Consider the following 25,852-nt stretch of genomic DNA (forward strand, 5'->3'; position numbering starts at 1 on the left):
CTTATTGAGTGCTTATTGTAGTGAGTGCTCAGGAAACAAGGATGACCAACCTAGACAGACTCCTTGTCCTCAAAGCTGGCAGTCTTGGGAGGGAGGCAGACCCCAATCACATTGTAAAATCAGAGATCAGGCAAGTGCCATGGGTTCTTGGTGCTCTGAGAGGGAACACTGGGGGTTTGACCTGAGGAAGCAATGCCCAACATTTGGCCCCTAGGCCACCACCGTGCATGCTTTAGATACATTTCAAGCCATCAGTGCTGTTCCCCAGCTTGTCATTCTTCCCTGGATCATATTCCAAACTTCCTCCATCATCCTCAGTGGAAGATGAAACTTCGGCAGCCCCAAGCCGCCATTTGGGTGCAAGTCTGTCACATTCCATTCGCCAATGGGGCCCCCTGCTCCGAACCCACTGTCTTTTCCCTTCTGTCTCTCTTTCTCTCTCTTTTGCTCACTGTCTCTTGTCTGTCACTCTCAGTAAGGAAAAAAAAATTAAAAGCACAAAATTTTAGAAACTAGAACACAGATGAACTGATGAGTCTGACATAACAGAGTACAGAAAGTTGAAAGCTAAGCTATCAAAGAGGGAAGCCAAAAAGAAACAATGAGATTCCCCCCCAGAAAGCCTGCAGAATCTAAGGCTCCCGGTATGGCTGAAAACAGAAAGGTGGCTACAAAGTATCATAAGGGGCCAGTGGGTCTCCTTCTTCGCATCTACTCTGGCAAAAACCTGGTACCAAACAGGCTCTGACTTTGGAAACACTGGGCAGAGCCAGAGGCATGAAACCATGGGGATTTATGAAATCTGCTTCCTGAAATGTGAGACCTCTTCCCAGTCTTCCCCTCAATCCCCATTTGGCTTCTAGAATGCTCAGGGCCAAGTTACTTCTCCAGCCAGGAGGTCTTTCTAGAGAAATTGAGTGGCTTGAGAGAAAACACTACCAGATGTTGCAGGACACCCCTCCCCGTGGCGTCCTCTCCTTCTCTTGCTTGCTGAGCGACTTACTCCACACATGTCACTGAATAGCCCGGCGTCACCTGGCATATGACGAAATCCTCCAATGGAGGAAATGAAACAAACACACAAACACTTTTTTTTTTAATTAACTAAAGAAAACAGTGATAATGGAGGAAGCAGGAACAAAGTTGACTGTCTTCAGTGAGACAGAAGCAAATATCGCAATCATGCAGCAAGAGCATGTATAAGAAAAAAAATCCAGTCTGAGAATAAGAAAGCTCTGGAAATTAAAGACAGGATTGCAGAAATAAAAGCAGATGGGTTAGAAACAGTGACAAGAAACTCTTCTAGAAGGTGTAACCAAGAGGGGTGCCGGGGTGGCTCCATTGGTTAGGTGTCTGATTTGATTTTGGCTCAAGTCATCCATGATCTCAAGGACGTGGGATTTAGCCCCATGTTGGGCTTCTCATTCAACACAGTCAGCTTGTCCCTCTCCCTCTGCACCTCTTCTTGCTCATTCTTTCTCACTCTCAAATAAATAAATAAATAAATAAATAAATAAATAAATAACATCTTTAAAAAAAAAAAAAGAGAGAAAGTGTAACCAAGAGAGTAAGTGATGAAAAATGGAAAGCATAATGACGTCAGAGGATCAGAACAGAAGGTCCAACATCCAAATAATCAAAACTCCAGAAAAGCAGAAAAGAGAATATGAAAGGGGACACTATCAAATAAATAACTCAAATTCCTTCCTCAGACAGAAAAGCATGAGTCTCCTGATTGAAGTGGCTGCCTGAGTGTCTGTCATCATGGAACTTCAGAGTACAAGTTTAAAAAAAAAATATTTTCTCAGTTCCAGAGAGAATATACCAGCAACACAGAAAGGATCCAGTATCAAAATGGCATTAGGCATCCTCAATAGCCACACTGGAGGCCAAAAGACAATGAAAGGCTGTCTTGTTTTTTTTTTTTTTTTTTAAGATTTTATTTATTTATTCATGAGAGATACAGAGAGGGAGAGGGGCAGAGGCACATGCAGAGGAAGAAGCAGGCTCCATGCAGGGAGACTGATGTGGAACTCAATTCCGGGACTCCAGGATCACACCCTGAGCCAAAGACGGCGCTAAACTGCTGAGCCACCCAGGGATCCCCTGAAAGCGTGTCTTTAAAATCTCAGGAGAAGTTCGTACTCAGTCACATATAAGAATAAGTTTTTTTAATCTTTTATTTAAGATTTTACTTATTTATTTGAGAGAGCCATAGTGAGTGAGAGAGAGAACACAAGCAGGGTGGCATGGCAGTGGCAGAGGGAGAAACGGGTTCCCCTCTGAGTAGGAAGTCCAATACAGGGAGGGATCCCAGGACCCCAGGATCATGACCTGAGCTGAAGGCAGCTGCTTAACCAGCTGAGCCACCCAGGTGTCCACCGAATAAAAACTTTTTAGATGTGAGGGCTTCCCAGATTTTACTTGCCATATACTCTTTTCTCAGGATGACCACTGAGGAATGTGCTCCCTTGGAATGAAGGTCAGGATAATCAATACTAGTGGCACAGCATTCCCATCTCTGCCTAGCTCACAAATGTCTGAATTCCCAACATGGGTTGGCAGGAGGCTTGCTTTACAGAGTCACCAAATCTCTTTGCCAGCTCTGCCAGCTCTTTGCCTGTTGCCTCTTGACTCAATCCCCATCCTTCCATATGCTCCACTGCGGGAGCCTGGAAGATGGGAAATGACACTTCCCTCAGCTCCCCTGCCAGCTGGCCTCTGGCTAGATTTTGCTAATGGGAAGCACCAAAGAGGGATCAGAAGTCAGGATGGAAGAGAAGACATTTCCTGTTTCTGGTGGAGCCGTCAGTGGCTGGTCAGTCTGGGCTGGTTGCTTCTTGCTTACAAATCACAGTTCCAATACTGGTCACACCAGCCTCATAAATACAGCAATTGTGTCTATAATATCATTTTTCCCTCTTGCCCCTCTAGCCTAGAGATCTTTTTTTAAAGATTTTATTTATTTATTAATGAGAGAGAGAGAGAGAGAGAGAGAGAGAGAGAGTCAGAGACACAGGCAGAGGGAGAAGCAGGCTCCATGCAGGGAGCCCGATGCGGACCTTGAACCTGGGCCTCCAGGATCACGCCCTGGGCCGAAGGCGGCGCTAAACCGCTGAGCCACCCGGGCTGCCCTAGCCCTAGAGATCTTAATCCCTGGGTAGTCTCATCATCCCCTATGTAATGCTCCAGGCCTTGTAATTTTTATCATTATTATTCATGAGAGACACAGAGAAAGAGGCAAAGACATAGGCAGAGGGAGAATGGGGAGCCTGATGTAGAACTCGATCTCAGGACCCTGGGATCACAACCTGTGTCAAAGGTAGATGCCTAACCACCCAGGTACCCCTATACATTTGTTTCTTTACCACTACACATCTCCTCCAAGTTCCCACGGCAAGGGAGGTGTGAGAAGGAGGTGGCACACCAGTTCCCATGTGTTTTGACTTAGACATAGCACAGGTCACTTCCCTTCATAGTCTCCTGGCCACATTAATCATTTAACCCTAGCTGAACTGCATGTAACACTTGGAAATATAAGGGAACACTTGGAATATTTGGTGAGTGCTAATTGTCTCTATTATGACTTAAGAAGGAGAAATATGTGGTATGAGAAAACAGATTAATGCAGGAGAGAAAGAGACACAAAGTCCCAGATGATGACACTAGACTCCCAGGCTGGCAGCAGCACTCCAGAGGGCAAACTGCCCAATTTGGATGCAAAGGAAGGAGGCTCCAGAAGGGATGTCTGGAAAAAAAAATGAAACAAATAGATTTTCTGACGAGTTTGACCAGGTGGAAATTTGGGTTCACAGGCATTTATAGAGCCAAAGGAGGACACAAAAAGACTTTTCAGGAGTTTCTAAAAAGGAATCAAAGCAAATTTTAAAAAAGAAAAGAAAAAGGGGCACCTGGATGGCCCAGCAGTTGAGCCTGTGCCTTTGGCTCAGGTCATGATCCTGGGGTCCTGAGATTGAGTCCTCATAGGGAGCCTGCTTCTCCCTCTGCCTATGTCTCTGCCTCTCTCTCTGTGTCTCTCATGAATAAATAAATAGTTTTTTTTTTTAAGGGAACTCATACAAATACTTTTACTGGACTTGGCAGTGAAAATTATTTCCAGAGATGTACTTATGGGAATAGTAAATGTGGATTTACCGCAGACTGTGATAAAACTGTGTGGAAAGGGCCATCCTGCCCTGTAGTTCTGCAGCTGACCACCAGAGTTGTACAGACTCCACAAGATAATGGCATCATGCCCAGCAAGTAGACAACAGCTGCAAGTTCAGGAGTCCCCAGGAACCCCGGAACTTCTCACTAACTGGCTACAAATTCAGGGATTCATTTGTCCTACTCAGGTTGGATAATTAACTAGATTAACTCACAGAATTCAAGAAAGTGCTGGACTTATGATTACAGTTTTACTACAAAGATATAAAGCACGACCAGTCATGGTCCCTGAAGAGATCCAAGGTCTGGGAGAGTCCTGAATGTAGAGCTTCCGTGTCCTCTATTCTGGACACAGAGTGGCTCTCGCCAACCAGGAAGCTCACCTGAAGCTCACTGTGGTGCCCACAGTTTTTATTGATATTTCATTACGTAGGCATGATCGATCGAATCCTCGGCCATTTGACTAACCTCAATCTCTAGTCCCAGAGGTTGGTTTGATATCACCGGGTTCAGAGCCCCAACCCTGTAATCACATGGTTCTTCTTTCTGGTATGACCAGCTCCCATCCTGAAGCTAATCCAGTCCCTTCGCCCCCTGAATAACAAAGACATTCCTATCACTGGAGAGATTCCAAAGGTGTAGAAGCTCTATCCCAGAAAACTGGATGAAGACCAGAAGTTATTGCAGGTAAAAGGAGGACATGTGCGTGCGTGGCATAAGGAGTTAAATCTGCATCTTCCAAAGTGGGATGTCCACAGATACTACCTAAAATGGAAAAACCAAATAATAGCATTATAAGCATATTATTTAGAAACATGGGAAGAAATATCAGAAGAAATGGGAGGGGACTCAGAAGCGAGGAGAGATTTTTGTGGTTGTTAAATCCTCGCAGAACAATTTGACTTATTCATTCAGAATATGTATTGCCTGGATTTAAAAAAAAAATCGAGAGGGGCACCTGGGTGGCTCAGTTGGTTAAGGACTGGACTCGTGGGCAGCCCAGGTGGCTCAGTGGTCTGATCCTAGAGACCCGGGACTGAGTCCCACGTCGGGCTCCCTGCATGTAGCCTGCTTCTCCCTCTGCCTGTGCCTCTGCCTTTCTCTCTCTCTCTCTCTCTCTCTCTCTGTCTCTCATGAATACACAAATAAAATCTTTTTTTATTTTTAATTTTTATTTATTTATTTATTTTTATTTTTATTTATTTATGATAGGCACACAGTGAGAGAGAGAGAGAGAGGCAGAGACATAGGCAGAGGGAGAAGCAGGCTCCATGCACCGGGAGCCCGACGTGGGACTCGATTCCGAGTCTCCAGGATCGCGCCCTGGGCCAAAGGCAGGCGCCAAACCGCTGCGCCACCCAGGGATCCCCTAAAATCTTTTTTTTTAAAAAAGGGTTGGACTCTTGATTTCAGCTCAGGTCATGATCTCAGGGTTGTGAGATCGAGTTCCATGTTGGGCTTCATGCTGGACATGGAGCTTGCTTGGGATTCTCTCTCTCCCTCTTGCTTGCCCCTCCCCACCCCTCTGCCTGCTCTCTCTCTCTCTCTCTCTCTCTCTCTCTCAAAAAACAAAAAAAATTTTTTTTAATTTAAAGGAGAAAGAGGAAGAAAAGAGGTGCTCAGTCATAGACAGGAGAAGTGCTTTTCAGGACAGAACCATTGATTTGGGAAGACACCTTACATAGGTTTTGATAGCGTATAGATGAGCAATGTGTTTGGTAAAGGAAGTGGAGCCTGCAAAGGAGTCAGAAAGGAGGCAGATAGAGAGGAAGGAGGAACCAAGGGTGGTACCTCTCATCAGCCACCAGAGAACTGTCCAAAGCTGCCTAGAGAGGAATAGCATGCGAGCTCTAGTGACGTGGCGGTCAGTGGTGACATTAGAGAGAGCTGTCTGGATGGAGTGATGGGGCTGAGGCCAAGTTGGAGAAGGAGAAGGAGGGACAGGTAGATGGAGATATGGCCAGAGCTGCTATGGGGCATCTTTCCAGGAACTTTGGTCATGCAGGGCAGGAGAGAGAAGAGGTTGCATATTTTTAAGATGGGAGAGCCCGGAGAATGAGCAAATGCTCTTGGAAAGAAGCCAGCAGAGAGAGAGAGAGAGAGAGAGAGAGATTAAAGATTCAAGGAGCAAGTGGATCATCTGGATCCTCTGGGCATGAGGTCTCCCAGGAGGAAATAGGAGGCAGAGACAGCTCTGCTCCCAACCCTCCCAGGGGAGGGAAAGGTGCACATCTGGCTGGCCAGAGGGGAGATGCTCACTTATCCTTAAACTCCTGGCTAGCAGAGTGCTGTTCCTATTCCACAGGTGCAAGGTAATAATTTGCCCCATTACCCAACTGGAAGAGGCCGTTGTGAATCCAGATTTCCTGCCTCCTTACTCCCTTTCCTGCTGCACTTACTCCCCTGATGAGGCAGAGGTGGTCCTCTGTCCTCTGGAGCATCTAGTCTGGGGGTGAAGCTGCCAGACAGAGTGCAAGCTTTTCAGAGGAGGGTTAGAGAAATCCAGAGCTCCACTACCTGTAGGGTCAGGAAGTATCCAAAAGTGGGTGGCCACGTGAGCATGGAGACAGTAAGGAGGGCAGAGGACTGTGACCTATGAGGGCTCTGCCCTCCTCCAGTGAGGCATTCTCATACTCTACCCCAGGAACAGCTCTCCAGGGCCAGATCTTTGGGTTTTTAAAGAGAATTCGAGTATCCCGATCTCAGGGTGAACTCTCCAGATTAGGACAGTGCGGTGCAGCAAAGTGATGGGATATCAAGATGGTCAGGTAGGGCGTCCGGGAGGAGGAGGCCCTGACCCAGGCAGGGAGGCCTCTGCACAGCCCCAGTAGGGACGGGGTCCTGCAGAGGGCGAAGGGGGTCAGCTACTGACGGGGGTGGGGTGGGGGTGGGGGTGGGGGTGTGGCTCTCGGACTTACCCTTCAGTTAACAAGGGTGGCGTCCCAGGGCCCTGTCCGGTCCTTTGGGGTCCGAGCGCGCACAAACTCCGCGCCGCCCCCCCCATCGCCATCCCAGGCTCCCGGAGGAGGAGTGCCAGGTGCGAGGTGCGGAGGGGGCGGCCTCCCCTGGGTCCGCTGCGGCGCGGAATGGGCCTCCTCAGGTGAGGGCCATCTAATATGCTAATGACCCCCGCTGGGACGGGCCCGGGGCGCCCCGAGGCTGCACGCGCGCCCCCGGCGGCCGCAGGCCCGGGCCGGGAGCCTGCCCGCAGCCCCCGCGCAGCGCCAGGCGCCACCCGCCACCCGCCACCCGCCACCCGCCACCCGCGGGCGAGCGGCCGGGCCTGGAAGGGTTAAGCCCACCGAGCTCGCGGCGGCCTAGAGCGGCGGCGGCGGCGGCGGCGGCGCGGGGGCCGGGGCGCGGGGCGCGCGGGGGGCGGGCGGGGGACAGGATGCGGATGCCGGGGGGACTTCCTGTGCCGGCCCCGCGCCCCCGCCCCCGCCCCCGCCCCCGGCCCGGCCCGGCCCGGCCCGGCCCGCTGCCCCGCCGCCGCCGCCGCCGCCGCCGCCGCCGCCCGCTGCCGGCCCGACGCACGCTCCCGCGGGCGGGCGAGCCAACGGGACCCCGCGCGCCGGCTCCGGGCACCTGTGGCCGCGGCGGACCCCGGCCGGGCGGAGACGGTGTCGCCCGCCCCGCACGCCTCGCGCCGGCCCCGGCCCCGGCCCCGGCCCCGCCCGCGCCCGCGCCCGCGCCCGCGCCCTCTCCGGGGAGCCGACACCAACTTGGGCTGGTGAACTCCGTTCGGCCCCTTTGGTGGCCCAGGGCGACCTCAGCAGCCCTGACAGCGACAGCCCCGCCGCGGCGCCCAGAGAGGCCCCGGGGGCCCGGCGCCTCCCCGGCGCTTTCTGGATGGAGGCGCCTCAGGAAGCAGCTGGCTGACGCTCTGGCCTGCACCTCCGGCGCCTGCTGACCACACCTCCCTGGCGCAGAGGCCGCGGTGAGGGGCAGGAAATGCTGAACCAGGTGAGGCCCGTGGGTCGGCGGGTCGGGGAGCCGGCCAGCCCGGGGGCGCTGCCCTTGAGAGCTTTGAGCTGGGTTCTGAAAAGGGGGGGCTGGAGTTACCTTGTGAGGGGGGGAGGCAGGACAGGACTGGATGCGCTGACACATCTGCAGGGGCCACGGTGGAGGCAGGAGAGAGCTGGGGAACCCTCCAGACTTCAGGATCCCCTGGGCCAGGCTGGTTCCGTGGGTTGCAGTGCTCTGGAATCCCGCCTTCCCAGGGAGCTGAGGTGGCATCTGGAACCTGTGGCCTTGCATGTGGGCTTGGAAGACCGGATGAACCCCAACAGCCGTCTGGGAGGCAAGAAACCAGGGAGGTGAACCCACCTGTCAGTTGCTTTGAAGGAGGCGGTGGAACGTGAGATGTGTCTCTTTTTCTGCAAACTTCCTCATGTGTCCCTCCTGGGACTCCAGCTCCCCATCCCACTGAAGGCGGGTTCCCACAGTTGGCCCTCAGTGTGGAGCACATGCACCCGCAGTCCCGAGGCAAGGGGCTGAATGTGGGCCTTGCAAGGTTGAGAGAGAAGAGAGAAAGGATTGCCTCTGCAGGGAAATGAAGGGGCCCTGGGAGCTGAGCCTCCAGGCAGCCCTGCTCTTCCCTTCCCCAGCTGTGGACTGCACTATCCTTTCCAGCCTGGCTGGAGCTGCTGGCTCTGGGGCCCGAGGCAGAGACTGGGGGGCTCTCTGGCAGTTACCGCCACCAGGCAGGCCAGAGGTGGGGTGCTCCCAGCACTCCTGCCCACCTGAACAGCTTCCTTCCTTCCTCTCAGCACAGCTGGCTCCTCAGGATCTGGGTCTGAACGCTAGGATGGAGCTGGGGGCAGTGGCCAAAACCTTCGTGCTGGAGCTTCGGTGTATTGAAGATGGGGCCCCAGGGCCTGACACCCTCTCAGGTGAGGGGCTCAGAGGGGTGTGGGCTCTGACCTAAAGTAGAAGATAGTCCTCAGGCTCCCAGAGGATCTTTTGACAGAGCCCCAGGCCTGCTGTGGCCAAGGGGGTGGGGGTGTGCATTCTGCAGGATGGTGGGCAGCCTGCTGTCCACAAGGGTGCTCACCTGGTGGTTTCCAGGTGGGGAGGGCACCCTGCAGCCACTCACATCACACCAGCCCACTTCAGTTCGCCTCAGGATTTTCTGAGGCAGCTGAATCAGGCCATGGCTTTGCTGGTGACAGGCTCTCAACAGTGCAGACATTCTCAGCCCATGCCCTGAACCCCAGATATGTGCTGGCTGGGAGCTGCTGCTTTGTCCCCAGTGGTCAGGGAGCCTCCATTGTCCTCCTACCTGTCCCTGGCTCCAGACTCAAGTTCTCATATTTAATTCAGGGGTTCTCTCCCCCTGCCCCTTGTACCTCAGGCATTGGCCCCTTGGCTTGGCTTCCCTTTGTCCTGTGGCCTTCTCTGACCTTGTCCACTTTTCCTGACCTCTGCTTTTCCATCCTTCTCTCTCCCCTTTTGCCCAGAAGCATAGGTGGCCCTGTAGAACCTTCCAAGATGCCTTCTCCATCTGAGACCCACTCTGGGCCAACTTTCTATGATAGTCATGCTCCTGGGAGCCAATTTCCCTCCCTGTGCTTTGACCACACCAAGTGGGGGCTGGGCCAGGGTTGAACAGCATGAAAAGAACCAAGGGAATTGGAAGGTTTGGTTAGGGATGTGTGGACTGAATGAAGGGTCTTCAGGCTCAAATATTTAACTGAGAAAAGTCTTGGAAGGGTATGCACTTCAGGTGACACTTAATATGTTTACTAAAACATCATCGTTAAAAAATGCTGACATTGCTGCAAGAAGCCAGGACTAGCCACACGGCCAAGTGCTGTGCTAGAAATGTGAGGATTCACACAGAGGCATGATGTGTCCCTGTTCCTCCCAGAGGTGCTGGGAGGCTGGTGTGGCTCAGACCTGCTGTGGGGGAGTCAGGTTTTCATGGCTGTTTTTGCTCACCAGCCACATACTCATTGCTGGTGTGTGTGTGTGTATGAAAAATACTTGTCCCTCTCTCTGTGTCTCTCATGAATAAACAAAATCTTAAAAAAAAATAAAAAAGAATGTTATTAGAAATAGTTTTCTTTTTTCTCTTTCTTTCTTTCTTTTTTTAGAAATAGTTTTCTAAAAGGAAATTATTTACATGGAGATATCCTTTCATTTTTTATTAAATCAATATGCTCCTAGAAAAAGTGGCCAGAAAGCAAAATTTTCTAAATCGAACCTCTGCTTTCTGTTACAAAACTGAACATACGAGGCTATAGGAAGAGCAGGGTTGAAATCAGACTTGGGAATGGAACAAGCCTCTTGGGATTTTCTATGAACACGGCATGAATGCTCAAAATGAGAAATAACAGGTGGATATTGTGCAGACAGTGAAACGTGACAGTGGAGTAACACCTATGTTGCACAACACTGGGTTGCACTTATACCCCCTCGAATTTTCACTGTGGCCCTGAGAAGGGTCTATCTTCTTTTGCTTTTCCATCTTCTCTGAGTCAGGAAAACTCAGGTTCCCAGAGGTTACATACCTGGCTACTCACCGTACTGACATGGGGCTGTGGAGATAATTCTTTCCATTCCAGACTAACAGTCTCAAACACGTCCAGTCTGTAGGCTGTTTCAAACGGAGTCAGTTGTGTCCTTGCTATTTCCAAACTGTTCATTACTTTGCAAACTAATTTCCTAACCCGTGGGCAGAGTGATTTGTCAAGCACCTGCCAGGTTCTAGAGGATATGCCAGGGCCCTACCTCCTTCACCACTGAAGCTGAAAGTGTGGATATCCTGAAGCTGTTACTGCAGCTCCGAGGCTGCAGGAGGTTGAGAGTTGCTAACTGGTAGAGTTGGGGCCCAATCTGAGAACTTCCCTCTGGAAGCCTTGTGCTCTCCCTGACACTTCGGTGACTTTTACAAACCACCTGTGGTAATACTTTCAGGCAGCTTTACAGAAATTCTTTATTATTTACAGAGAAGGAAAGTTTCACGTATTTAAGGCATGATCCTCACTGAGGTCTGAGTTCATTGTGCTCCTGTGGCTTGGCTGTGGGAATGGCTTGTTCACTGATTCCTACTAGATGGTGGTTAAGCATGAGAGGCTTCTCTGGGAATGGTGTTGGGGAGCCCCTGGAACCCAGGCTCTTGTCACTGCCAAGATCTAAGCATGGAACCTGTGTGGAGGAAAGCCCAGAGAAGAGGTTGGAGAGCCAGGGCCCAGAGTGACTTGACCCACAGTCCTTTGGGCACATTTCTAAGCCAACCCCACACCTCTGGGCATTTCAGTTTCTGCCACGCTGCCATGGCCTATCGATCCAGTGCTTTGGGGGCCTGGCTGAGAGCTCAGCAGTGTGTCCTAGAGTGGGCATCTGTGGGCCAGGGTAAGCCAAGGGGTGGAGGGGGGTCAAGGGGGTCGGACCCTGAGAGCTGTCTGTAGATCTTTCTCTCCTGGCTTCCTACCATTTCCACTACAGGTGGCAGCGGTGGGAGTGAGAGTCAGGAGGAGGAAGAAGCTCAAGAGAAGAATAGCAGCCCACCACGGCCAACAAGCTCAGCTCCAATGGGGGCCAGGGAACTCACCGACAAAGCACAGCCCAGACAACAGGAGTTGCAACTACAACAGTCAGAACAGCAACCAGAGCAGCAGCCACAAAGCCAGCCATCAGAACAGCAGTTGGAGTTGCAGCAGCAGCAGCAAGATGGGGAAGATCAGCTGCCTCAACAAAAGAAAGACCTGCAGGGAACACCCAAACCTGTGCCACCTGGACAGCAGAAACCCCAACTGCAGCTGATACAACAGCAGGAACAAGCACAGGAGCAGCCACAGGAGCAGCATGTGTATGAGCAACAACTGTGGCAGCAACAAAAGGAACAGTTACAGCAGCAGGACCAGTTACAGCAGCAGCAGGAGGAGGAACAGTTACAGCAGCAGCAGCAGCAGCACCTGCAGCAGCAACAATTACAGCAGCAGCAGCAGCAGCAGCAGGAGGAGGAACAGTTACAGCAGCAGCAGCAGCACCTGCAGCAACAGCAGGAGGAAGAACAGTTACAGCAGCAACACCACCAGCAGCAGAAGGAGGAACAGTTACAGCTGCAGCAGCAGCAGGAGGAGAAACAGTTACAGCTGCAGCAGCAGCAAGAGGAAAAACAGTTACAGCAACAGCAGCACATGCAACAGGACCAGTTACAGCAGCAGCAGGAGGAACAGTTACAGCACCTGCAGCAGGAACAGTTACAGCAGCAGCTGCAGCAGCAGCAGGAACAGTTACAGCAGCAGCACCTACAGCAGCGACAGTTAGAGCAACAAGACCTACAGCAGCTACAGCAGCAGCAGCAACAGGAAGAATTACAGCAGCAACAGTTACAGCAGCAGCACTTGCAGCATCAGCAGGAACTGTTACAGCAGCGCCAGCAGCAACAGTTACAGATGCAGCAGATGCAGCAACAACAAGAACTGTTAGAGCAACAGCAGCATCAACAGTTACAGATGGAGCAGCTGCAGCAGCAGGAACGGCTACAGCAGCAGCTGCAGCAGCAACAGTTACAACAGCAGCTGTTGCAGCAGCAGCAGTTACAGCAGCATCAGCAGCTGTTGCATCAACAGCAGCTGCAGCAGCCAGAACTGTTGCAACAACAGCAGCTGCAGCAGCCAGAACAGTTGCAACCACAGCAGCAGCAGCAGCCCTGTCCACTGGAGCCAGACGAGGAGGAGGAAGTGGAGCTGGAGCTCATGCCAGTGGACCTGGGGTCGGAGCAGGAACTGGAGCAGCAGCGGCAGGAGTTGGAGCGGCAGCAGGAGCTGGAGAGACAGCAGGAACAGCGGCAGCTGCAGCTCAAACTGCAGGAGCAGCTGCAGCAGCTGGAGCAGCAGCTGGAGCAGCAGCAGCAGCTGGAGCAGCAGCAGCTGGAGGAGCAGCAGGAGGTGCAGTTGGAGCTGACCCCAGTGGAGCTGGGAGCCCAGCAGCAGGAGGTGCAGCTGGAGCTGACCCCCGTGCAGCCGGAGCTGCAGCTGGAGCTGGTGCCCGCCACGGGGGGCGGCGGGACTCCGGCCCCGGGGGCTCCAGCCGCAGTCGTGGTGGCCCCCCCGGGCTACGTGGTGCTGCAGGAGCTCATGGTGCTGCCTGCCGTGGCCGCGCCCGCGGTGGTGGCCATTCCCGGCCCCGCGGGCAGCGCGGCTCTGACTCCGGCCAGGCAGCGGCGGCGGCGGCGTGCGCGGGATCGGCCCACCATCTGCGGGGAGTGTGGCAAGGGCTTCAGCCGCAGCACAGACCTGGTGCGCCACCAGGCCACGCACACGGGCGAGCGGCCGCACCGCTGCGGCGAGTGCGGCAAGGGCTTCTCGCAGCACTCCAACCTGGTGACGCACCAGCGCATCCACACCGGTGAGAAGCCCTACGCCTGCTCCTACTGCGCCAAGCGCTTCAGCGAGAGCTCGGCGCTCGTGCAGCACCAGCGCACGCACACGGGCGAGCGGCCCTACGCCTGCGGCGACTGCGGCAAGCGCTTCAGCGTCTCGTCCAACCTTCTGCGCCACCGGCGCACACACTCGGGTGAGCGGCCCTACGTTTGTGAGGACTGCGGCGAGCGCTTCCGCCACAAGGTGCAGATCCGCCGCCACGAGCGCCAGCTGCACGGCGCCGGCCGCTCGCGGGGCCTGGGCCTGCTCCGTGGCACACGCGCGGCCACCGGCGGCCCAGCACGCTCAGAGCAGGCAGCGGGGGCTGCGGACAAGGCACCGTGACTGGGACGGGCGGGGATGGGTGGGGACGGGGTGGGGGGGCACGCTGGGGTCCAGGAGAGCGCAGGCTCCTCCCGCCCTGATCCATGGTGTGTGCGCGCCTCCTGGAAGCTGGCTGTGGCCAGGCTTCCGGCTCTCCCCCTGGTTTGCAGAGGGGAGGCCAAGTTCACACATGGACCCTCGGGAAGGCTGCACCTCCATAAGAGGGAAGCCGCTGCGGCCAGGCAGCACAGATGTTGCACATCTGTACGAACAGCTCGCCGCACAAATTTCTTATTGGGTACCAATACGTGAGGAGTCTGCAAAGCCCTTCCCCTGGAAAACTGGACTTCGTAGAAGTGAGAGCCACAGCAGAAAACTGCCGGTGATGCGTGTGACAGTTGGTGACGTTAGACATGCATTGAACGCTAACCAGGGAATCAAATACATGTGGTGAAACGCACAGGAATAGGATTTGATCCTGGTGAAAATTTCTTCAAAGAAAAAAAATGGGGGAAGAAAGGAAATTTATCTGCACTTTGTAGAAAACTGATCAAGGCATTGAATTGTCCTCAGTGGCATTTGCCTTGAAAGTACTTTCTAGAATGAAAATTCATCAGGGTGGATATAATCCTGATTAAAATGTGTTCCTAAGCACAGGGTCAGAGTGTCCACTGGGTCAGTGCACATATGCCAGGAAGCCCTTCCCTGGGTGGGAGCTACACCTTCCCTCCAGGGGAACTAAGGGCTCCAATAAGCATGAAAGTCAGGCTCTAGCCGGCTTTGCTGCCAAGTTCCCGAGCCCACAGGGGCCTTTCAGTGTCCTCTTGACCAGGAGCCTGCCGCTGAAACAAAGGGCATTCTGAGAATGCTCCCTGAGGTCCAGCAGAGTGATCCCCTTGGGGACAGAGTTCTGAGGAAGCCCCACCCTGACCTCCCTGAGATCCACCAGCTCTAAGCATCTCTTTTGCTAGCCCTGGGGACTAAGGCTGTGGGGTGGGGGCCTTGAGACCCAGGGGCAGGGTTCTCCTGGGCCAGGCTATGCAAGGTGCTGGCCCGAGCAGATCCTGCCTCATCACTGGGAGAGGGGGGTCAGAAGGATAAATTGGGGGACAGAAGTTGGAGGCAACAGAAATGCTTTTTACAACGTTTACAGAATTGTCTGGGGGTCTGTGAGAGCTTCAGCAATGTTAATCCCTGTGGGAAGGCAGGATGGTGGAGGAGGCTGCCCGCCCCTGCTGCCCCCAAGGGTTTCCTGCTCTCGGCTTCCCATGTGTGGCTGCTTAGATCCTGCACCCCTCATTGTCCCCCTGCTTCTCCTTTACTAACACAGCCTGCTACATCTTACAAATGTGTTGGTAAGTGAGAAACAAAAATTGACAAATAAATTTAAATGGAAGAAATACATTGTCTTATCTCTGTGTTTTCACTCCCAGGTTTTGTGTCTTGCCATAAAATGGGATGAGGACCTGAGTGTAGATGCTCAAGAAGGCCAGTTTGGGCATCTCCTAAGGACAGCTTGAAATCATTTCAGAAGTGGCTGCATTTTCCCTTGCTCTGCCACTGTTTACAGTATTTGTGTACAATAGTGATTTCCTGGGTCCCTGCTGCCCCCCATAGGCCCTGATGGGCTAAAGCCATTTCCCTGAGTAACCCATTCACTGAGGGGGTGGGGTAGCAGATCTTTCAACTGAGGCTATGACCCCTCAGGGGTGAAGGTCTGAGTCATCTTGTTAGGCCTCTGAGACCAGCAGAGATCCTAAGGCAAGGGGACCCAGGGATAGTGGGGAAGATGAGGGGGCATGCGGGGTGTGAGTGGATCTGTGTGAGACAACAAGTGGCCTGGACAAGTGTTGATTCTCTGCCCACATCTTGGGTGGGTCCTTGTGCAGATACGTAGGCTCTCACCACCCTGCCTGGCTTCCCCCAGCAGCATCTGCAGCTCTTCTATCTCACACACTCTCAGAGAAGGGAAAGTGGCCCCTAACCCAACTCTGAAGAGTTGCAAAAGCCCAGCTCCCTTTCTCACGCTGGGACAAGTCTGAGGCACCACTTCTGCTCCAGAGGAGCCCTGAGACAAGGTAGAAGGCTCTTGCCTCTGTAGGGCTTTGCCTAAGAGCCTCTTTATCCCCTCCCCTGTGCCGCACCCCTGCTCCCACCAGCTTCCCCTGGCTCTTTCCTTGAGGGAACATTCTGCATTCTACTTCTGCGGAACCAAGGACAGGGACCTGCATCCAGGTGGAGAGGCTGAGCCTATTGGTAAGTGAAGGCCATGTGCTGGGGCCTGGGGTGGGGAAGGGGACGTGTTCCAGGTGTAGAACAGGTGGCCCCAGGTGTTGACAGGCATCGCTGAAGAGCTCACAGCCCAGTAGGAAAGAGACACGTGGTCATACAATGGGATGGGCTACAGGGGAGAGAGCACCTGACTCTGATATGGGGAGCCAGTGACCTCACAGGAGGTCTTGCTCCTCACAGGATGTGTTTGCAAGGTGAGGTCGGGAGGGATTGGAGGGGAAGGTGGTCCAGACAGAAGTCACATGGTAAAGTGGATCAGAGCCAGAGGGACTGATGTGATTAGGAACTGTGAGTTTCTGGGTGGCTGGGAGGTTGGTGCTACAGGAGACAGGTGATGGAATGAAAGGGAGAGCTAGGGGCTAGATTTTATAGAATCCATTAGCCTCAAGATCCTAAATTCCTCCTGTTTACAGCCCTGACTTGTCCCCAGAACTTCTCAGCATCTCTGTCACCTCTATTAGGCTTCTCCATTTCCATAGGCATCTAAGACTATGCAAACCTGCCCTCTGTGTGCCCCCTCCATAACTCCTGAGTCTGGAAGCCCAGCCAGGTGTGGCTCCTGGAAGGCTCCATGAGGCAGGCTCTGTCCATGGGGGCGGGGGGAACTGCCCACCCCTGATCACTGCCCTCATCACTCAACTGTCCTCCACCTTGCTTTTGCCACCTAACCACAAACCAGCTCAGTCCCCAGTCCTGGCTACCTCCACCCCCATTCCTATCAGCAGTCTAGCCAGCTGATAGACTGCTCTCCTCAGTTGAGACTGGAATAGGCACCCTCTTCCGCGCCTGAGCCATCTCTCACTCCTGTACTTATGTCTTGGACAAATGTCCAAATGTCATGGGAAGAACCCATGACACCTGACTTGCACCTGACTTGGTGCAAGTCAGGGTGGGGATGGGGGGGGCCTGATATAGAAGCTGCGCTGCCCACCCACCTGCCCTAGCCAGGGTGCCTAGGGCTCCTGCCTGCTGTCCCCACCCCAGTGTCCCTGCATCCTGAGCTCCTGTCTGTGTGGCCAGAAACCCAACATCGGCTCATCCCCATTCACAGCTCCCAGGACCAGTGCTTCCCAGACTGGGATTCCTGTGTCCAGAGTGGGGGAATCGTGGGCACAGAGACACTTGACACGCCAGGGCTATGTAGCAAGGAGGTAGGCTCCTCATCTCCTCGGCCCTGCAAGCATTCCCCCTCTACCTGGTAGCTGCAGTTCCATCATGTCCAACTCTTTTGGCTGGCCCTTGGGCTGTATTTGTGCCATATCAGGAGCTGGCTGGCTAAGCTCAGAATTCTCTAAAATGGAAAATCCCCAGGGAATGAGATAAAATCAAATCTATAAAGCAGAAAAGAGCCTGACTCATTACTGGTCTTTGCTTCCTTTGAGTCAACTTGGTATCTTTTAGGAAATATTAATGTTTCTCCAGGGAGGACTTGGGGATTGGAATTCTGGCCACCAGTTACTGTGTGACAACTTTCCTTGCTTCTAAAATGGGAGCAAGATTGTCTATTGTTCTGGGTTACTGTGTGTCAAACACAAAAGGCTAAGTAGTACAGGGAAACAGGCCCAGAGTTCCAATATGTTTGTTGCATCTAAAGCAAGAAAGAGTCACACACAAATTCTTTCCTCTGGTTGGATTTTCTATGAGATAAGGCTTTCTACTATTCCTACGTTAAAAATTTTAGACATTGTAGAAATGAACTGTGAGACCCCCCCCCTAGACAGTCAAAGGGCATAGCTGTGCCCTTAGGATCCTCCCCTGCAGGTAGGATCTGGTAGGGTCCCCAGGCAACTCCATCCCAGCCTATGACATCAGGATCTACCCTTGAACTTCTCTCTTGGACTTGAAGACTCATCGGTCTCCCAGACTTGGAGATTACAAAAATCTAAAGCTCAATAAGATCACACAGAGCTCTTAATTCCTGGCCAAGCCTGCATCTCCTGATTCCTCCCTTCACTGGCTGGCAGCACCAACTACCTGGAGACTGAGACAAACACCCAGGAGTCCTTCTAGATGTTCCCTGTTTTTCCTAATGCCCTCTGCTTCAGTTAACTATAATTGTGCAATAATCCACTTAAAATAGTGGCTAAAAACAACAGATGCTTTATTATTTTTCATGGTTCTGCAGATTGCCTAGGCTCAGCTGGGTGGTTCTTCTGCCCCATGTGATCATCTGATGGCTCAGTGGGGCTGAGACACGGGTTCATCATGAGGCTGGTAGTTGATCCTGGCGATCGGCTGGGAGCTCAGTGGGGCTGTCCACTGGAGCGCCTACCCATAACTTCTCTATGTGACCAGGGAGTAGAGTGTCTGAGTCCCAAGAGACCTGGGCTTAGATCTGCAAGGCTTCTTGTGATATAACCTTAGAAGTTGTGTGGTGTCACTTATGCTGGATGCTGTTTTTCAAGCTAAGTCACAGTCCCAGCGCAGATCAAGGGGCTGTGGAATCAAGCCCTGAGTCGGGCTCTGTGCTGGGCATGGAGCCTGCTTGGGATTCTCTCTCTCTCTCTCTCTCTCTCTCTCTCTCTGCCCCTCCCCCTCCCTAAAAAATAGAAGGCAGCTGTAAAAATAAGTACAAGGAAAACAAAACTGTTGTTAAATTATGGTGAGACCCAGTTGCTCAGTGGAAGTTCCAAATTCAAGGCCTGCTCTGTCTTTGTCTAAAGGGTGATGACCATGTGTGGGAGAGGTATTGGAGACCAGCAGCCCCATAGAGAGACCTTCTCTTTGATGCTATCAGAGGACCTGGAGGAGAAGTGGCAAGAAAGGTGACAAGGTAACAACTGGGTATTACCAAAAGTTCTTCCCAGCACCCCTTTAAACCATCTCTGTCTCACATGATCTGCAGGAGAAAATTCGAATTCCTTGCCTCGAATAAGAAGCTTTTCAGGGGATGCCTGGGTGGCTCAGCAGTTGAGCAGCTGCCTTCAGCTCAGGGCATAATCCCGGGGTCCAGGATCAAGTCCAGCATTGGGCTCCTGTGGGGAGCTTACTTCTCTTTCTGCCTATGTCTCTGCCTCTGTGGGTGTGTGTGTCTCTCATAAATAAATAACATAAAAAACTTTTCAGGTTTTCTCTGGCTGCCACCTCACACCCTTTTGAAAACCTTTTAGGCTCCTGCCTACCACGTTCTGTCAGGCAGTACAAACTGGCCATAAAATTGACTTACTCTCAACTTATTTATCTGTTTTCAGAATAAGTAAGCAATCAATGGTGAGGTAAGTAAATACATAAACACAAATCAAATTTGAACAAGGCCACTTAATCTGTGCACTGATGATTTTTGCCCCTTGCCCCAGGGGTGTGGTTTAGGAAACTGCTGCGGGACTCAGTCACGGGCAGGGGAGGGAAGGAATGGGCCTAGGGTGGGAGAGGTGGCGAGGGGAGGTTGTCCGCAGCCTTGAGGAGCTGCTGGAGCAGCCTGGGACTACCCCCATCAGAACACCTCTCACCAGAGGGCAGTAACACCTTGGTTTTCATAGACTGCTGCTTAGCTGGGGTTTTCTGCTACTCATTGCTGAATTCAATCTCGACAGATTTCCCAAATCCACCTGAAGAAGAAGTAACTAATTTAAAAACAGATTTTAAACAAGATGTAAGAAATCAAACGGTGTCCCCCAAAACACGGACTTTTGCTTTTGGGGGCCTGTTAAAGATGTAGTCATGAAATTGAGTTTACCAGTAGCCTCTTCTGCCTAATTCCTGCTCACCCCTCCAAGGGGATGATGGCCGTAAAGAGGTTGTCAGCCCCCCAGTGATTGTCATGAAGCTCATTCTGTGTGTCAGCCTTCCTGTGGTTCAACAGCAGGGGCACAGGAATGTGGGAGGTATGCGGCATACAGGTGCATTTGGAATTCTGGGAGGCCCATGCCAGCCATCTCCGTCTCTCTAGGAGCACACACACTTAGGGCTGGCGCTGCCTCTGCACAGACCCACTGCAGGTATTGCCACTGCCTTCAGGGACTGGCCCCTTGTCTGGGCAGAGCTCCCTCCCACTCTGCTCTCAGGACTTGCTCAACTGGCTCCTCCTGCAGGAAGCCCTTCTGGGATCCTCCTGGACTCTCATGCCAGGGACTGGCAAGGAGTCTAGCACAGAGGGATGCCAACCAAAGTTCCCACCCAGCCCCACATGCCCAGCACGGTGAGATGGCAGAAATGCCACTGCGAAAAAGAACCAGAGTCAGACAGTAGTTAAAGCAGTAAAAACAGGGGCAGCCTGGGTGGCTCAGGGGTTTGGCGCCGCCTTCGGCCCGGGGCCTGATCCTGGAGACTCAGGATGGAGTCCCACGTCGGGCTCCCTGTGTGGGGCCTGCTTCTCCCTCTGCCTGTGTCTCTGCCTCTCTCTTTCTCTCTCTGTGTGTCTCTCATGAATAAATAAAATCTTTAAAAAAATAATAAAGCAGTAAAAACAGATTTTATTCAGGACCTAATGCAATAGGGAAAAAGAGACCTCAGAATAGAACTGGACCAAAATCGGGATTCAGCAAGGACAAGTGCAGATTTATAGCCAAGGAGCAGGGTAGCGGGAAGTTGGTGCATGGACATTTACTAAGATGGAAGAAACATCAGGGGTGGGGGGGATTCTGGTTGAACAGACCAGACAGGATTCCTGCTGAAGGCAAGCCAGGGCAATCAGACATCCTGGTGGTGGGGTGTGGAAGGGTGAGGACCATGACCAGATATGGAGGGTGATCAGATATCCAAGGTGGGGACTCTGGCTAAACCGACTTGACAGGATTTTTGTTAAAACTGTGTGATACAGACAGGGAAGCTGGAAGTCAGGGCCTAATTGAGATAGAGGCCGAGACTGAAAGTTTGGTTAAGGAAATTGTTTTTTTGTCACCCCTACCCCCTACCCCGTCTGCCTACAGTCTAGGCCCCACCCCTGCCTGTTCCTTTCTGCTCCATTGCAGGCGCCTGGATTCACGCCCCCCCGCCCCGCCCCCGCTGACTGGACACATGTGTCATCTCTGCCTGCTCCTTCTTTCTGCCCTCTGGCCTGGCCTCAGTATGACTGCTCTCTCCTCGCCTGCCCTGCACTGCTGAGGTGGGAGGCTGGGATGGACTCATATGACAGACTGGGCAGGCATGGCTTCTAGGGTTGGGGGGATTGCGGTGGGGGAGGGGCTCCCTCTGGAAGGACGATGGGCAGAGTCCTTTACTGTGGTGCCAAGGATGCAGAACCTGGGAATGCTCCCAGAGTTATCAGGTTCCCTGTCCCACCCCCAGACAGTAGCAATTCCCATTTCCACAGCTTGACTCTGTCACCTTGAGCTGTGGACTAGATATTTGTGTCCTCCCCACCCCAGCCCCCCTTTCATCTCACACTAATCCCCAGTGTGATGGTATTAGGGTGTGGAAATGACTAGGTCATGGGGGTGGAGCCCTCACTAATAAAAGGGACCCCAGAAAGCTCCTTTGACCCTTCCACTGAATAAGGACACAGCCAGAGTGCCAGCTATGAACTTGGAAGCAGGTTCTCATTGGACACCGAATCTGCCAATGCCTTGATCTCAGACTTCCCAATCTCCAGAACTATGAGAAATCAATGTTTATTGTTTAAACCACTCAGTCTTTGGTATCTTTGTTATAACATCTTGAACCAACTAAGACACTTTGTCATCTTTAAAGCCCTGTCACTTCCCACCTAAGTTATTTCAACAGCCTTGGGTCAGCTGCCTGCTGCCCACCTGGACCCCTGCCATGCCCCCCACCCCTCCCCACGGTGCACCCACACCATCCAACCTGGCAAATCATGAGCCACCTCTGCTTGGTGCCTTTGGTGGCTGCTTGTCACCATGGGGGGCCCTAATGCAGCACTCAGTGGTCCCAAATCCCCTACTGGCCCCAAGCTCCCCACCTTCAGGTTCTTGCTCCGGTGGGATCTCACCTGCTCCAGTTTCTGGGCCTCTTTCCAGCTTGGCTGAAATGCCACCCATCCCACTTGCACTTCCCTCAACACCTGGCCCATGGCTCACAGGTTACAGGGAGGTATGCTCCTTTGTGTCCCTTACTGCTGTCCCCCCCAGACCAGTCCAGGTAGCACGGTGCAGGAGGAGTTCAAGCTAAGGCTAGCCCTTGTGTCTGGGAGAGGCTGCTGCTTCCCCTCTGGACAGCGTACCTCCACCAACCCCAGTCGCTGGCTGGGCTGAGTGGCAACGTCCACTTTGGGGCTCTGTTATTCTTTTTCTGTTTGCTTCCTGCTCTTTTGGGGTACACAGGCCTGGGTAAGCCTTACTCCTGGGACATACTGCCAACCACCTCTCTCCTCTCTCCTTGTGGCTCATACACAGCTGAGTGGAGGGTGGACCAGCCCCTGATACAGGTCTGCTTGCTCTCCTGCTCACTGTAACTTCTGTTGGCAGAGGCCTCGAGGGGCACCAGGTCCCTTCCTCAGAGGTTCCTTCTATTTCTGACCCACCAGCTACCCCTCACAGAGGCAGACAATCAGCAGAACTGGGGCACACCTAGATCCCAGCCTATCTATCTACCAAATCCCTCTCAATTCCAATGACCTCTAATATGGAATACTGACCCCTTGTTTACATTTATAATTGTTACCCAGGGCTCTCTGTCACTGCCACAAGGATTGCAATTCTGAGTTCTGAGAGCCCCCCATGGTAAATTCAGAGGGCTCTTAGCAGCATCTGCTTGTGGGTGGGACCATTGCCTTAGTGGAGTCTGGGCTCCATTTTGCTCTTGCTGGTCCTCATGCCTGCTAATCTCTTGCCCCACTCAGCCCTGGCACCTCTGGTCAGCTTTCATAGCTCAGTCTGCAGTCCTGACTTTTGGGGTCTGTTGAGCCAGGGGCCCAAGTGAAGGCTCTGTCCCCTTGCCCTCCTCACCACCTGGTTGGCGGGGCCTGAACTCTTTAGAGAACTCCTAGAATGAGCACAGGGCCCTGCATTCAGCGGGTGGGCATGCAGGTGTGCAAGGGAACAGGGCCCATTAAGAATCCCTGCTGAGAATAAAGGATAAGCAGAGTTGAGGCTGCTGGCCTCAGAGGGAATGGGGGTGCCATTGGAGACCTGAGGATCTACAGAGAGGCCAATGGCCAGGACTTGCCCAGGAAGTCAGGATTGTGATTCGTGCAACCCAAGCCTCAAGGCTACCCAGAGCTTTCAGGAACATCACTGCATGATGGAGTGAAGGGGAGAGGAGGAGGGTGGAGTCAAGGCTGGAATCTGGCTCTCTAGCACCCCAGGGAAGAGAGGCCTGCCTGGCAGGAGCCCCGCCCTATGGTTGTGCTCAGTTTCTGTGCCTATAGGTGTTGGGCCAGCCAGGTCCAATCCCTGTCAGCTCTGGGCTTCGATGGCTGGAAGGGTTAAGGCCAGGTGACTTCAGGACATGAGAGTCCAAAGCATGACCCGTTTGGGACAGCCTGGATCTGCTCAGAGTAGGCACAAAGCTGACTGGGGCCCAGAGGAGGGTCACCTCCAGAAGCTTGGCCAGTCTGAGGCAGTTGGCAAGTCCCACACCCCAGGCACCCAATCCGGATCCAGTGGAGAGCTGATCTGGAAGGAACCAGATCAGGTGGGGTTGTAAGAGTCAGGAATTATATTGATTTGACTATAAAATAAGCACAGATATGAAGGCTCCTATCAAGCAGCTTGATTTTCACTGAAGAGTGGGCAGGTCTACCCGAGTACACCTTGCTTCTGAAGTCACAGGTGTGGGGCAGGGGAGGACAGTACCTTGGGGGAATGTCCCAAGCCTAACTTTGACCTTGGACATGCTGACTGGGTGGTGGACTGTGAGGCCTTTGTGTGGCTGCCGCACATGGTGTATTGGACTGGACAAGCTTTGGGGGCTCTGCCTGTTAGAGGGCAGGAGGAAGGAGAGGCTTCTGGGGGTGGTGGGGAGGAGAGCCTCAGAGAGGGAAGAAATAGGCCAGAGGAGGCAGTCTCCCTGCTCAGCCTCTGGAAGGTAGTGGAGACTCAGGCGAGCGTGGTGGAGGGCAGAGTCTGCTGGGTGGGGAGAGGCCCATGGACTCCGTGCCTTTGAAAATCTCTTCAGAGAAGGGAGGGCAAAGAAAATCGGTCTTCATTTAGGTATCTGGTGGGGATAGACCAATAAGAGGTGTGTGTGTGTGTGTTTAAAAGATTTTATTCATGAGAAACGCACAGAGAGAGACAGAGAGAGAGAGAGAGAGAGAGAGGCAGAAACACAGGCAGAGGGGGAAGCGGACTCCCCACAGGGAGCCCAATGCAGGACTCAGTCCCCAGACCCAGGATCATGCCCTGAGCCAAAAGCAGACATTCAACCACCGAGCCACCCAGGAGTCCCCAAAAAAGAGTTTTGAAGAGATGCTGGGGTGATGCAGGGTCCCTGGGAGGGAGCTGTTGGTTTTGGGAGAGTTTCTGATTTTTGCAATCTTTTTACAGGAGACCCTCAATTTTTAAGTGTTAGTAATTTCAGAACATTTTAAAAACACCAGAAGCCAAAGACAATCACTGTGGAGACTTAGACTCAGCTGGAGGGTGGCCAGCTGGTGCTCTGGGCTGGAGGAGGTGAGGCTTGGGGGGAGGGGAGGAGAAGGGAGGGGAGTCTGTACCCCTCTGCAGGACACAGGTTTGACTCTTCTGTAGGCCTGAGAAGCTCACCAGCCATGGGCTGAGGTTTTGGAGGGGAGAAGCTGTTATTTCAGGCAGGTTTAAACCTGGCCTAAGCCTGGTCAAGTTGCTGCTCTGTCCCAAGAGTCCAAGGCTGGGGGACATTACAGAAAGTTTAAGAAGAATAGTACCTGTGGGGTGGGAGCTAGGGAAGGTGCAGGGCTGCACCATTCCTGACTAGGGTTTGCAGGCAGGCTGAAAAGGGCCTGGACCTCTGTTGAATTCAAGAGCTCACCCTCAGACCCAGCTGTGTCCCCTGGGAGTGGATGCAGACAGGTTTTGGGGAGGGCGGCAGGTGGACCCTGAGTCCAACAGCCTCACCTCACAGCTCCTACAGCCACTGACCACCTGTATCTCCCTCTGCTTGGAGGACCCTTCCATTCCCAAAGGTGGCCCTCTGCTTTGTCCCGATTACATGTCCATCCAGGTGAAGTTCTAATCGGAGGCCCTAATGCATTCAGAGGCTGCTCCAGCCCACCGCCCCTCGGTCCTCATCGTTCTGGGTAAAACCCTCACAGTTAGCGGCACTGGTCTTGCAGGCACTGGTGGCCCTGCAAGCAGGGCCAGCGAGCATTGGACACCTGGCCCACCTGCTACAGTCCCACTTGCCCGTCACCTGCAAGGGATCGCCCGGGGCCTTCTGGTGTCATGGCGCTTAGACCGTGTAGATGTCTCTGCGAGGTCCCTCCACAGCTCATCACCTACCTCCACTGCCTCAGGACGGGGAGAGGGTCCCAAGGCGGGGTGGGCCTAGCTCCAATGATCTGGCACTCGGTAGGCACTCCCGGAATCTTGGTCCAATCAGGAATCCCCACTGGGCTTGGGGAGAGGCTCGGCTGAGAGCTGAGGGATCTCACGTGGTGACTCCAGGGGGAGGGCAGAGACGGGGTGTCCAGGGGTTGGGGCCGGGGTCTTCAGAGGAGGGGCCAGGGCCTGGGAGCTGGGGGCGCTGGGGTGTCCAGGGATGCAGTCGGGACCGTGGGTCGGGGTAGGGGGCGCTAGGGCTCCCGGGGTGGGCTGGGGTCTCGGGCTGGGAGAGGGCGCTGGGGTGCCCTGGAGTCTGGGTCTCGGGCTGGCACACCAGGGGCT

At 53.4% G+C, this 25,852-nt stretch overlaps 1 protein-coding gene across 2 annotated transcripts; it reads left to right on the top strand.

The window, feature by feature from the left end:
* Positions 1–7,782: 7,782 nt before the first annotated feature.
* ZNF853 (zinc finger protein 853) lies at positions 7,783–15,262 on the top strand. 2 transcript variants are annotated; one of them, XM_041747901.1, is made up of 3 exons: positions 7,783–8,130; positions 8,942–9,059; positions 11,617–15,262. In XM_041747901.1, exons 1-3 carry the CDS (start codon positions 8,119–8,121, stop codon positions 13,881–13,883), a joined length of 2,397 nt encoding a protein of 798 aa, XP_041603835.1. In that variant the 5' UTR covers positions 7,783–8,118; the 3' UTR covers positions 13,884–15,262. The 2 variants fall into 2 exon arrangements, with proteins under 2 accessions (XP_041603835.1, XP_041603836.1); XM_041747902.1 differs by having other exon boundaries at positions 7,784–8,130; positions 8,937–9,059.
* The last annotated feature ends 10,590 nt before the right edge of the window (positions 15,263–25,852 follow it).

The sequence above is a fragment of the Vulpes lagopus genome, chromosome 3 (genome assembly GCF_018345385.1).
Source record: "Vulpes lagopus strain Blue_001 chromosome 3, ASM1834538v1, whole genome shotgun sequence".
NCBI lineage: Eukaryota > Metazoa > Chordata > Mammalia > Carnivora > Canidae > Vulpes > Vulpes lagopus.

Coding starts and splice junctions, on each gene's coding strand:
- ZNF853 (XM_041747901.1), top strand. Junction 9,060..11,616: donor AGGGCCTGACACCCTCTCAG/GTGAGGGGCTCA, acceptor TTTCCACTACAG/GTGGCAGCGGTGGGAGTGAG.